Source organism: Myripristis murdjan, chromosome 8, assembly GCF_902150065.1.
Source record: "Myripristis murdjan chromosome 8, fMyrMur1.1, whole genome shotgun sequence".
In the NCBI taxonomy this organism is placed as follows: domain Eukaryota; kingdom Metazoa; phylum Chordata; class Actinopteri; order Holocentriformes; family Holocentridae; genus Myripristis; species Myripristis murdjan.
Genome location: NC_043987.1, coordinates 14,004,378 through 14,018,482, shown reverse-complemented (window position 1 = coordinate 14,018,482; position 14,105 = coordinate 14,004,378). Strand labels below are relative to the sequence as shown.

General features: G+C 40.6%; 1 protein-coding gene across 1 annotated transcript in view; it reads left to right on the top strand.

Moving 5' to 3' along the window:
• Window positions 1-14,105, top strand: part of cacna1aa (calcium channel, voltage-dependent, P/Q type, alpha 1A subunit, a) — a 112,999-nt gene that overhangs the window by 70,302 nt on the left and 28,592 nt on the right. Inside the window, exons 28-35 of the mRNA XM_030056901.1 lie at window positions 1,065-1,164; window positions 3,269-3,429; window positions 3,592-3,732; window positions 3,900-4,101; window positions 7,048-7,212; window positions 7,838-7,948; window positions 9,668-9,751; window positions 12,254-12,256. Of these exons, the coding sequence (XP_029912761.1) occupies window positions 1,065-1,164; window positions 3,269-3,429; window positions 3,592-3,732; window positions 3,900-4,101; window positions 7,048-7,212; window positions 7,838-7,948; window positions 9,668-9,751; window positions 12,254-12,256 (967 nt within the window). The remainder of the gene's footprint in view (window positions 1-1,064; window positions 1,165-3,268; window positions 3,430-3,591; window positions 3,733-3,899; window positions 4,102-7,047; window positions 7,213-7,837; window positions 7,949-9,667; window positions 9,752-12,253; window positions 12,257-14,105) is intronic.

The following is a 14,105-nucleotide window of genomic DNA, read 5'->3' as shown; positions in this document are numbered from 1 at the left end:
AGGATTTTACTTTTTGCTCATCCCCTAGTAGCCTACATCTAGCAATCCACAGTGTTCCTTCCAAAAAAGAAAGAGGTTTGGCTTAGCATTTCAATCAAGAAATGCTTGTTAAAATATCTTTGTCTTTGCCAACAGGCCTACAAGACAAGATTCCATGCTGTTTGAGCAATGCTATGAAATCAGCATAACTTAGTTGGGTTTTGGAGACTTTGCATTTTAGTTTTTTACACAGGAATGAATTTAGGAAGACTCATCAAAAAAGAGAGAGTTTGGGTTTTAATCATATTGTGGAACAGCTATATTGTAACCAATCTTTGAAGTGACAGGAGGTGTCTGCCTTTTTTATTAACCTCAGCTGAGGGTCTTTCCAAGCACACATTAAATTCACAGAAGGCGGCACTAAGTTACTGCTGTAACATGGCTTCCCTCAGTCAGCTGCATTCCAAGAATATGGTGGGGTAATTATTGTCTTCAACTGAGACCATTACTAAACTCTCTCTGAAAATGTCTCTGTCTAGAACAGAGTTCTTCATCATGCAAATCTGCTATTGAGAAAAATATATATTACAGCATGGAAAGCAAGGTTTCAATGCAGCATGAGTAAACTGCACCATTAACCGGGCATGTGCAAGCCAATTCTTTAGCCATCTTTTTAAAGCATTGAAATGCATTGCAGAGTGTTAAATAAGCATAGAAGTCAGATAGCATTCAGATGAGAATGATATCAACTGTTCTCATAGCATGTAGTTGTAAAATGTCACTTAATTCTAGCATGTAGCAGCAATGCTAATGTCACACTTAGCAATAAGGCTCAAGGGTAATATAATAGCAATGCTGCATGTGTTGCTATGTGTTTAACCCAGACGCAGTTACTCATTTTGAGTTAACTCGGCCACAACTACCATCAAGGAATAGCTGCCCACTGCCATTTTGGAATCAAGAGGACTAATCCTACAGTGTCCCCTTACATATCTTTCACTCTTTCTGACTCTCTTCATTTGTGTGTGTTTGTCTGTGTCTGTGTTTATGTGTTTGTGTGTGTTTTATGTGTACATGATGTACAGGGGGAGCAGTAAAGGGAAAGATATCAGCACAATAAAGTCTCTGAGGGTACTGAGGGTGTTACGACCTCTGAAGACCATTAAACGTCTTCCCAAGCTCAAGGTACGTTCATGGACTCTGCCAAAGTATTTCAGTGTATTTCATTGTATGCATGAGTTAGATATTTTAAGGGACCATTACACTGAACCTTTTTTTTTCTTATGCATAATCTCACAAAAACTCAGTGAAAGGATTAGTTTCAGTTAACCCTTTCATTCATTTGATTCACTTGGCCGTGATGTGTGGGTGAGAGAGGGAAAACCTCTGCTGAGTGATGGAGAGTCAAAGGAGTGGCTCAAATCTGTTAATGGTATAATGGCCACCCACTATTGCAACAGGAAAGCCCAAGCCAATACACTAAAATTTTAGATTTTATTGAAATAAAGTGCTGCTTTGTAGATTTTCTTATATTCCAAAATTGCAAATCCTAATGATTTGTAAGATGTATTAAGCCTTGTTCCCGAGGGTGTAGCTTTCACTCTTAAGCAAGGCAACATTAAATTACAGGAATATAAGTGTAACATACCACTCTGTCCAGTGATAAAGGACATAACTGGAGATGCATGCATCACTGTTAACAGACAAACATGTTTTCAGTTTCTCTAGCGTGTGTAGTGTTATATTCCTTTTTCACTTCAGCCTCTGCCATTATAACACTGTTGACTCGGCTTTTCTTGTTTGTCGTGCTGTGGTGTCTTTTGTTGATTCACCAAACGATAATAGACCAACATCTGCTGTAAATTTGATTAGCCCAGACACCATCCAAAAGATTTAATTTTGAAAGTTTCATTACTTTGAATTGACACTGGTTGATTGACAGTCATAATTTATGTCAACATCATACATTGTTAATAATAAATTTTGCAGGCTTACTTTAAACTCATTCACGAATTACAACTGAGCCTTAGTAACAACTGTTGCCTGGCTAGAACTGGCCACCGCCACTCACACACTCTCTGAATCACTCAGCAACTCCTCATTCGTAGTTCACGACTCACTCACTCTTTCACAGCTCATCGTTGGCTTTGCGGCTCAGTAGCTCATTGTTTGCGGTTTGTGACTCGCTCACTGAGCCGGCAACTCTGGCTCTGTATTCAGTCACTGCACCAGAGTCGCTGGCACTCATTCTCTTGCTCAACTAGACTCCGCACTGTACCACCAGTGCCAGGTTGTCTCTGCTGCACCAGCAGAGGCTGTTAGCCTAGCAGCCTTAGCCTCTCTGTCTCATGTGTGACTCTTTTACCCACCCAGCTAATTTTGTTTGCGAATGAGACTGACTCATGGTACGGCCCCGCGAAATGCACTATTTTATGTGTATCTTTAAGTGCACTCTGCCTCTATTCACTTTGTATTGGATGCAGACATTACCTGTGCAAGGGTTTATGGGATACCCAGCAATGCAAACCAAGCTTGTTGTTCAGGCGAGGGGAGGGTAAAACTTCAATTCCAGTTAACTTCATGCAACTTTTATGTGTGATTGACATTTGTTTGGACAAAAAAAGACATGATGAGTGTCCAAGCCTGTTGAATTCCTTCCCACCACTTCTCTGCAAGTTTCCAAAAGATGGGACAGCACAAACTTTAAGGCCCCTCTCTTCCCACACACAGAAACAGACAAGAGAAATATAGTGGAGGGTGGTAAAAATTGTTGGTGTCTGTGGTAAAATTAAAAGTGTTTGAACAAAATCGTGTTCAACATGAAAGTTAGCCAGTAAGTAGATTTTTCTTTCCAGTTATTGGCTGGGTTTTACCAAGTTAGATAAAATGCAGTTGATTGCCTAACTGCCAATGGCACTCCCACGAGCGTTCAGCTGGGCAGGACAGACAAGTTTGTGAGATTACACTGTTTTTTGGGGCTGTACATCAGTTCTTTAATGGCTGGGCGTGGTGCTGGTGGAGCAACACTGTGAACTATGACTCCCAGGTCTTTGTGAAAATTCGAGTCATTCGAACAAATCTTTGACAATGTCATCACTATTCCCAACCGCCAGTAAAATCCTGACCCATAGTGTGCCATCTTGTCCTTTCTCTCTTAATGCTTCACTTTCAGTTGATGGCACAGTCCCAAAAACTACTTTGTGCTGCTCCTTGTTGACATTCATGCAAAATTTGTTTGGGCACAGAACGTGTTAAAAATAATTGTGTGTAACCCTCTCTCCCTCCCCAGGCTGTATTCGACTGTGTGGTGAACTCCCTGAAGAATGTGCTCAACATCTTGATTGTCTACATGCTCTTCATGTTCATCTTTGCTGTGGTGGCTGTGCAGCTTTTCAAGGGACGCTTCTTTTACTGCACTGATGAATCCAAAGAATATGAACGCGACTGCAGGTCAGGAAACACTGTACCCCCAGTGAAGAAAATATTGGGACCACCTTCTTAATATTGAGCCATCATAACAGATGGCTTTGAAAATTCTTTTGCTAAAATGTCTCCTCATTGTCCTCTACATTTCCATTTCTTAGTACTGATGATGTGTTATGTGTATTTCAGGGGCGAGTATCTAGTCTATGAACGCGATAACGAAGTGAAGGCGCAGAAGCGGGAGTGGAAGAAGTACGATTTCCACTACGACAACGTGGCTTGGGCTCTTCTCACTCTCTTCACCGTGTCTACTGGAGAGGGGTGGCCGCAGTGAGTATACATTTACACACAGAGAAACTTAACAAACTTTTAAATCTATTCTGGCTGTTTTTTTTTTGTTTGTTTGTTTGTTTGTTTTTACGTATGCACATATGCACACTCACATGCTCTCTTACTGACCACCTTCTACCTGTTTGTCCCCCACTCTTCCTCTCCAGAGTGCTGAAGCATTCAGTCGATGCGACTTACGAGAACCAGGGCCCGAGCCCGGGGTACCGGATGGAGATGTCCATCTTTTACGTGGTGTACTTCGTGGTCTTCCCCTTCTTCTTCGTCAACATCTTTGTTGCTCTCATTATCATCACCTTCCAGGAGCAAGGGGACAAAATGATGGAGGACTACAGCTTAGAAAAAAATGAGGTGAGGAGGGATTAAGGGAGAGAAGGAGGCTGGGTGTAAGGAGCGTCATGAGGGTGAAAGCAAGGCAGAAAGCAGGAAGGAAGGGTTAGGAGACAAGAACGGAGGACACATAACTTGAATTGGAGTAGAATGGACTTTCCTATTCAAATCAGCTTAGGAAGATGGTTGGAGTGGTGACTATTTTTATGTGTATGGTTGCCATTGCAAGGAACTGTGGCCATTGTACTAGGCTAACTTCCATAAAGATGAACGTGTTGGCCATGTCGTCATGCTGTTGACACACTGAGTTGATGTTTTGCAGCAATGGCCTCATCTCTTTAGCCTTGCTGCTAGAGGGGAAATGATCATTGTTGGACCAATTGGTTGTAACTATTAACACTGATTATTGCTTTTGCCAAGCAGCCACAGCACCACATATTGTATCTTCTCACCTCTCAAGCTGCATGATACATTTTATGACCATATTGACATACGATGTCATGGCAACAACAAGCCAAAATCACCATTTTATTCTGTACCAGCAAACAGTTTCATGACTGTGCTGCTCCAATTCAAGTTCTGTGATGGAGGATTACAGCTACAATTTAGAAAAAGAACAAAGAGATGAGGGGTAGAGGCAGAGAGAGAAGATAGGAGAAAGATGATGGAAAGAGGAAAACAGAGGGACAAGAAATTTAGACAATGATATATCTCTTAATATTAAGTCAAAAGCAACTGGACTTCATGTGCATTCTGCATAATCTTCCTCAGTTCTATCCCAGCTGTAACATAACTGAGGAAGCTTCTTGGATGACTACTGAAGATTACACAGAAAATCCAGTTGTCATTGACTTGCTGCCCCTTGATATACCTAGCTCTGGTCTGCAGTTGTGCCTTGTAAGGGCCAATATCAAATGTCATTGTTGACCTCATTTCTCACTGTAAATACTTTAATAACCGGCTTCAATATACTTTTGTTACTCACTGAAGTAAAGACAGTATTGAATCATGAAAGACTTTTTCTCCATTGTGGCAATGGTCTCCACTGTCAAAATTGTTTATTGTTTATTGTTTATTGTTGATCCCCATTAGTCACTGCCTCAGTAGTGACTATTTTTCCTGGGGTCAAATAAAAAATACAATACAATTAAAAGATTTACAAGCAAAACCTAATTAAATTGTGTTTAAAAAGTACATTTCAATGCAAATTTTATAGTTACCATTTATAGAGTCAACATTGCACATTCATGTCGCTTTGTCTATGCGAATGCAGTGAATAGTCAAAGTATATTGAGGTCACTAAATGGCTACCCAGTCACTTAAGTACAGAAAGTGAGAAGTTTGTCAATGATATTTCACATTGTGCTTTATAGGACATTATCAGGCTAGCGTAATAAGCCTCAGGAACTAGCTCACATGCAATAAGAATGGAGGAGTTTTCTATCTCATAATCTAGAGTCTGTTCTAAGGAAATACTGTTACATATTTCCTGTGCACAGTAACAATATTGGCCACACATCTTCAGGCCAGCATAAAGCAAATGCATAAAAGTACAAAACAATCTCTGTTTCTCTGAATGGAGGAACAAGTGCAACATGTCTGCTGACATCAAAGCTATCCTGAGGGGCGGGTGAAGGTGAAGTTACCTGGTTAGTGGAAGCAGACACCTGGGTTTTGTTCCCGCTCCAGCTCTCAAGCTCACACCCGCAGATGCAATGCCTCCCGCTCTAACTCCTTGCTTCTCACCTCCACCTCTTTCATACAAACACCAGCTGGAGCTCCTCAGCAGTCATGCTCAGCTAAATCAGAGGATCCATGTGAGGTGTGGGAGGCAGCGTCTCTTTACATACTACATCTTCACCAGCAGCCACAGATGGCTCAGGATACACTCCCTTCTCCCCTAATTTCTCAAAGATATGCTTTAAATCAGCTTTGTGGCATTCAAAGGCACTTGCATCAAAACAATTGGCAATAATCAACAAATTAACTTTTTTATGCTTATCCAGCAGATAAGTTACCTGCCCAATTCACCTGGCCACATGAAACACAAAAAGAAAATTGACAAGCCCCCAATTCATGTTACAACCTGGCCTAGGGGAAACCTTGGCACAACATGAACAAAAGAAATTCCCCTCTTCCCAGCTTCCAAGAATCACCTTCAGCATGGTTTACAGCCTAAAGGTTTATTTATCATCGGTTGCAGGGTGGGCAAAGGGCAAAACAACAAACAAAAGAAACCTAAGAAGAACAACCAAAACTTAGTGAGCCAAATCAAAAGGAACAGAGAGACAAAAGGCTAGGGTGACTCCTAGCTTAGCACAAACAGGAGAAAAAGAACTATGCCACCCACCGCTACTGAACCTGGGCTGGTAAATCAGTTAGCAAACACAGTAACACATTTCACAAAAAACAGGCTGGCAGCACGCTGGCTGGAGGTGGGAAGAGGAGAGCCCCACAGGAACTGAGAGAAGCCGGCCTTTAAACCTCCTCCTCGGATGCTGCAACCAATCAGCTATCTGGAACAGCCTACATACTCACACACACACAGTCACAATCAACTGAGTTCACCTGCGACCCATCACACAGACACCACAGCAGGAACATCAAAGGACGAAAGTTACAGTGCAGATACACACAAAATGTCCCTACGACTCCAGGGTCATAACACATGGTCTTTTGTTTCTAAGGCACTTAATTATGTTGAGGCCTTCCAGTCTGACAAGCTGAACCTGTTTTGCACCTGCATTTGCATTACAGTTCTTAAAAAATGTACAAAAATACATACCCGTAATGTCACTGCTATGCCATAATAAGTAGGAAGATATGGGATATTGATATAACCCCTGCTATTTGCTTGTCAGTACAACACCATTTGTGCTTCAGCAGTAAGCAACAAGTGCACATGTTCATGTGGTCTGTATGAAGAGTAGGAGTGCTGTTAACCCCATATTTGTTGTGTCTTTGCAGAGAGCCTGTATAGACTTTGCTATCAACGCCAAGCCTCTGACGCGCCACATGCCGCAGAACAAGCAGAGCTTTCAGTATCGCATGTGGGAGTTTGTGGTGTCGCCGCCATTTGAGTATACTATCATGGCAATGATAGCACTCAACACTATTGTACTCATGATGAAGGTACCAGCTTTTGGGCGCACAAATATATGGCACACATACAAACACACTTTCTCACACATGTATGCAGAGACATGAACTCTCACATGTGCCCTCCCCCACACACAACATGCATGCAACCTTAATCTCACACAAACAGGACTACATGTTGCACACTATCTCCTTGCTCAAATTGATATGTGTTTCTTCTGTCTCTCTTTAATTCTACCACACACTCATGAAGTTGTAGTTCTTCTGATGTTGGTGTACTATTTTCTGTGAAAAAAAATGTATATATGTACATTGGGTATGCTGATTTGTGTGAGTGCCTCTTTATATGTCTTTATACTCGCCCTCCTCTCTGTCCCTGGTTGCGTGTGTGTGTGTTTGTGTGTGTGTGTGTGTGTGTGTGTGTGTTTACATTCATGCACTGATTTCTATATTGGTTTAATGGTATGAACGTACGTATATATGCGTGTATGTACATACATGTGCATGTGCACACATATGCCTTGGTGTGTGTGTGTGTGTGTTTGTGTGTGTGTGTGTGTGTGTGTGTGTGTGTGTGTGTGTGTGTGTGTGTGTGTGTGTGTGTGTGTGCGTGTGTGTGCGTGTGTGTGTGTGCTTGTGTTTGTGTGTGTGTTAATAGTATGACGGAGCATCTGACACCTATGAAGATGTGTTAGCCAACCTGAATATAGTGTTTACATCCCTCTTCTCCATGGAGTGTGTACTCAAGATCATTGCCTTTGGAGCACTGGTGAGTATGTGTGTGTGTGTGTGTGTGTGTGTGTTTGATTCAAATATGGTAGTGCTACTGCGTGAATGTTGTTGTGCTGAAAGTGATGGAAATTATTATCAACATAACTGATTCAAAAAGACTACTGGATGAAATTCATCCAAAAATGTATATTCATGAGATTCATGATTAGCTTTCTAATGCTATTGTTTTTGTTGGTTTATGTTTTTTGTATTTTCGTAATGAGGTTTGAGCAGTTTTCAAGGATTATGGTCATGCCCAAAAGTCATGAGACAGTTTTTGACCTCTTATTTGGGAAAAGCCATTCTTTCCTTCCTAAAATCATAAAGCCCCAACCCATAAAATTCTGTTTTATGCCACTGGCTGATTTTATTTTATTTTACTTTATTTGAACAAATTCTAACAATTTTTAACACACATGCTAACTATAAATGGTTTACATGAATAATTAATTAATTGATTAATTACCATTTGAAAAGGTGTAACTAAGCATCGGGTGTTTTACCACAGTTCTTAGTAAAGCTGGTAATCATGCCATCCCTATAAGAGAGACCATAAACAACATTTTAAAAAAGGTGAAGGACTGTGGATGGTGATATGGAGTTGGAGTATGTGGAGAAGTGCATTCAGATACATACATTCTGTACATGCACAGTAACACAAAACACCTTAGAGGATTTCAGAATCTTCTGTGTATGTCTGTGCATGTCGATTTGGTTTATTTCAGTAGCTGTCCCCCCCACCCCCCGTCTAATGCACAGTTTGACTGCAGGCAATATGTAGGAGAGCAAACAAAGTGGGCCTCGCACTCATCAGCAGTTGGTCCCTACAATCGCATAAGCTCTCTTTCTGTGTCACCCTTTGCACACAAGGTGTATTTCTTTCAGTTTTTCAGTTTCAAAATTCAGGTTTTTCAGTTTTAAAGGAATTTTTTTTTTTTTTTTTTTTTTTTTTTTTTGCATTCTTCCTGAATTGAGTTCAAAGAAACTGAGTTGAAACCTCACTTGCTCTAACTCTCCTCAGTGGTTGTTTAGTATGCTGTAAGTGTTTACCATATGTGTGTAGGCTGTGTCTTTGCGTAGTGTACTGTATCAGGGAGGTACAATATGTGATGTTGGAGGGCTGATGCAGTCTTCTGATACAGTGCACTTTGTCCTTGGTTTGTCTGCTGGCGTCCATCCAATATACCATCACTGATGGTCCATTTGTCTCTTCTAATCTCTTTCCTGCTCCAGTCTGACACTGACATGTCTCTTTTCTCTTTTTCTCTCCTTATGTCCCACTCTCTCTGTCACTCTCTCACCCTGGCTTTTCTTTTTCTCTTTCATTTTTTACATTCCCTTTTTCCTTCCCCTCTTCTTTTCCCTTTCATTTCAATGTCCTCTGACTTCTCTGTGTCTCCTTGCTTGTACATTTCCCCTTCAACATTTCATCTCTTCTCTTCCTCTTGTTCTCTCTCTCTCTTGTTTCTACTCCCTCCCTCATATCCATACACTTTTTCTCATCTGCATTGTTTCTCCATGCTACTCTTCTCCTTCTCTCTAATGTATTTTTTTCTTTTTTTATCGCTTTTCTTACCACGTCTCATCTTATCTCATCTAATTACCCTCTTACCTCCTTACCTCCTTCCTTCTTCCATTTGATCACCCCTCCTTATTTCTATTCTCTCTCTTTCGCTCAACTTTTTCTCGTCTCCCTTCATCTCTCGTCTGCCCACAGAATTATTTCAAAGACGCCTGGAACATTTTTGACTGTGTGACAGTTCTGGGCAGCATCACTGACATCCTGGTTACTGAGCTTGGGGTAAGTGGAGGGGTCAGAGGCATGTGTGTGCGTATGTGTAAGTCTGTGTGAGTGTGTGTGTGTTTGAAAAGTATACCTTTTACTGCAAACACATGGACATGCCATTGTGTTTCCGATGTGTGACAAAGAATATTTTTATGAGTGTATTTGAGCGGAAGTTAGTGTGAACACCTCTTATGTGGACTTAAGCATGTGGCTATGGGCTTGCACATCTGTCACAGTGCCTTAAAGTACTTACAGTAGACAAGACAGGAGGAGGCAGGGATAGAGAGGGAGAGAGGGAGTTAGGGGCCACTGTTCAGTCTTTCATTGCTCAGTCAAGCATGAACATCTCTTGAAAGTCTTATATAATTGTCCCAGTTGGTGCAGTGAGGAGAGAGCATGCCTCTGCTAGCCAGCTCTGAACTACCAACACCAAGGCAAGAAACATGCTGACTCTAAGTAGCGAGCCAGTATGCCGCTTCAACAAGCAACCTGAAAGCCGATCATATAATCAGGTTGGAGCCTAACTGGCCAATACAGGCTTTGCTTTAGCATCAGAAATCAAGTTGTGAGTATGGATCCATTCAGTAATGATCCAGCTAGGAGTGAATGGCCTGATTAGGTAGGTTGTTTCCAGACTCAGATCACTATGACACAGTCAGCTGTATTGCAATGAGCTCCAGATCCTTTAGCTCCAACTAGTCCTTGCCCTTTCTCCAAAACACAAGGTGGTTCACTGAGAGTCAGCTTACTCAACCAAACACTTGCTTTTTGGCTTTTTTGTAGCTAACCGTCAACTAGGTAAATTTAACTGACATTATTTGCAAAGTAACACAAACAAAATTAAGCATATGGATTCTATAGAGGTGAGATGGCTGAGCTGTAAGTTCAGAAATGCAGCTGTTGTCAGCTGGTCTGGCCTAAAAGATGACAATGTCCAATATGGCTGCCAGAGGGCGCATTACAGCACGTGAAAGCTCGCTACAAGTGAGCAGCCAACCCACCAGCTGTCTAAAAGGTTATTTTATTGGCCAGAGTTACCCACTTTTTTACTCAGTCAGTTATAACAAGAGTTTATGTATGTGTGCCAGTGTGTGTGCTGTATGTGTGTAAATATGAATATTTGCATTACCTTATTTTGATAATCTTGTGTAATAACATTCAATTGCATTTTATTTATTGATTTCAATTATGTTATTCAAACAGTTTTGTTGTTTTATTTATTGTTATATTTACTGAATGAGTTACAGGTAGATCAGAGAAGAATTGAATTTTTAAACTGTATTAAAAGCTGAAGCCAAAAAAAAAAAAATCTTGCCACACATCAACAAACGTCTGGACCCAACTTGATCAATATACTATTTCTATCTACATATTTTGCAAGTAAAAAAGCATGGCAAAATATGCAGAAACAAATAATATATTGTTGAAGAGGGCATAGAGCGTTGTTGGTGTGTGGCAAAAAAAAAAAAATAATAATAATTATGTGAGCATATTTGCATTTCCTGTGCTTGACCAGCACCCAAACAAAGAATTTGCCTGTGCAGGAGAAATCCTTTTAGTATCAGTTTCTTGGAGAGGTTTTATACAGTGCCAGTGAATAAAACTTTTCTCAGATTGACAGAATCAAATTTGTGTTTGCTAGCAAAAGAGCTAAGAGCTCTGTATCAAACTCTGTACCTTATAATCAATATCCACCCTATCTATCCCTCTCTGAGGAGGCAGTGGATACCAATGACTCAAGACTTTTCTAGGGCTTGAATTGACACAAGCCACCAATACATTTTGGCTGTGACTGTTCAGCCTGTTAATTCTAACATTTCAGCAGATGATGCATTTTCAAGTAGTGTTTTTATTCAAAAGATGCCCATAGCAAATTAAAAATAAAATTGATTGGTGAAATTCTCCATCCACAGGCCACAAACGCTAGATGGCCAAATACTGAATCATACCAGATGTGTTTCCCAGAGTACCGCTTTAGTGGGAGGAATCAGTGAATTTGGGAAAACAAAGGCTGCTTGTAAAAGGGGTTTTAGATGTACATTAGTGTTATTTTTTTCTACACCAGTTGAACTGTCAACCGACTTTACAGTCATGTTTTGGAGAGTTAGATTCAGTACATTTATACAACAACGTCATACTATGGTCTTGGTCCTTTGTATCCCTGCTGTATGAATGCACATGATGTACACAATGTGCAAAGGTACAACAGAAACCTGCTGCTGTGCTTACTTGTTTCCGTAATGACTATTGATTTCTTGTTTTTTTTATCTTTTCACATGCTTTCTTTAAAACGTCCACAAACTTAACGGCGATCTGCTGTAATCTACTTGGCCCCGTTCTCCTTTTCCCCCAACCACGTACTTCTTCCTGTGAACCCATCCAATCAAAATGCACTATGAAACCTGTGTGTCCATCCATGACGACCGGCCTGGTCAATCGCTCTGGTTGTTCTTCAAATCAACCAAAATTCCAAAAATTTGCTGCTATAAACCATACATCTGCAACATCCACATGTAGATGGTTTGTAATTTTTTGGACATCTTATTTTTCTGCATCTCTTTTAATGCTCCTCTTCCTTCCTCCTCCATGTTCTGGCTGTGAACTCTGCATGTGTTGCTTGACCCCACAGCCCCCCAGACCTCAGCCCTGGATGATCTCTAAGTTTTGCTATTTTTTTTTTTTTTTTTTTCTTTTTCTGGTGACTTTACTAATCTCTCTGACAGACACTGTATTCAGATATATGATTTAGGGCTGAAATGATTCATCAAGGAACTTGAGTAATTCATTTACTAGAAATAATTGATTCAAATTATCACCAACCACCAACATAAGAGAACTGCATCTTAACCCGAGTTGGCCTACGAGTCAGGACAGAGCAGGGATGAGGATCCATAACCAGCTCTGAGTCTGAGCAGAAATCCTGGTCGTACTGAGGTGTTGTCGGCTCCTCGTTATCATTAGAGGTTGCATTGAGTTACATTATAGGGCATTCAAACTCTATGCAGTAAAAATGAGTACTGGGTGAGGGTATTATTATCTTATTAAGAAACAAAGTGTTCATTTTAAGATACCTTTTCTATATTTTCTATATTTACTATTGCTCCTTGATTTTTTTTTTCTGATTACTCAATTACTCAATGGGATAATGAGTAAAATACTCGATTACTAAAATAATTGATAGCTGCAGCCCTAGTATGTTTGACCCAGTCATAAATCCAGCCAATACATACTGTACCGATGCAATCTTTAGAAGATTGGACAGCGTAAACCATGTGGTGATACTGGCATAGATTTTATGTTTGTTATGTTGCTATAGAAATCCTTTAGTATTAGACATAATGTAAATGTAAACACACACATGCACACACACAAACACACACACACACACACACAGTGACAGTGACTGGGAGAGACTTCAGTAAGCGCGACAGAGTGACTCAGTCCAAAGCGTTGCCCATGGCAGAGTGAACAAGTGATGCATGCTGCCCTATTGCATGTCTTTGGAGGGAACTTTTTATTTTCACAACCCATGAACATACACAAGTGCACACTCGCGCGCACACACACACACACACACACACACACACACACACACACACACACACACACACACACACACACACACACACACACACACACACGCTCTGTATATGCACCATAATGTACATGGTTGACTGTACATTGAACCTGCACGTGCCTGCTGCCAGTCCCTTTTTGAACAGTTTGAGTCTAGGACTCCAAGCTTCCACTGTTTCCTGTGGTCAGTGGTTGAAGGACTCTGTGTTGCAAGCTTATAATACTATATAGATCATTAATGAAATTTGGAGAAAAAAACATGAAAAGGAAAAGATGAACAAAACAACTACATAATATTAGCTGAATACACTCTACTTAAAGCCAAAATTAGTTCAATTTGACACATAGATATCTTTGCTCAAATGAGTGGCAGAGTAGCCCAAAATGACTGATTATAATAATCACACAAATTGTAGACTACTCTGTCTAACTGAGTGGAGCTATGATATAATGTTGTCTTAAAATGTACTTTTGTGTAATTAGGTTTTTTGGTCCTTCAACCACCCTCTTGCTTATATTTGGCTGTGACATCAGTATGTCACTGGTGGCCAGTCCCCTCTGACAGGCGTTAGCTTTACTATTTTGCCTTGCATTGGTGCACATTAGCATGCTGTGGGCTTGTTTCATTTTAAAATATGATGCCTTGAGAGAATTAGTGCATTTGGTTGTTTTTTTCTACAAGAAAACCTCCTAACATTCTTGCACTTAAACCACTCACCACTCCTCCACGACTACTACTACGTACCCCGATTGGTTGAGACTAGTTGGATAATTTCTCTTCTCCCCTGTGTTG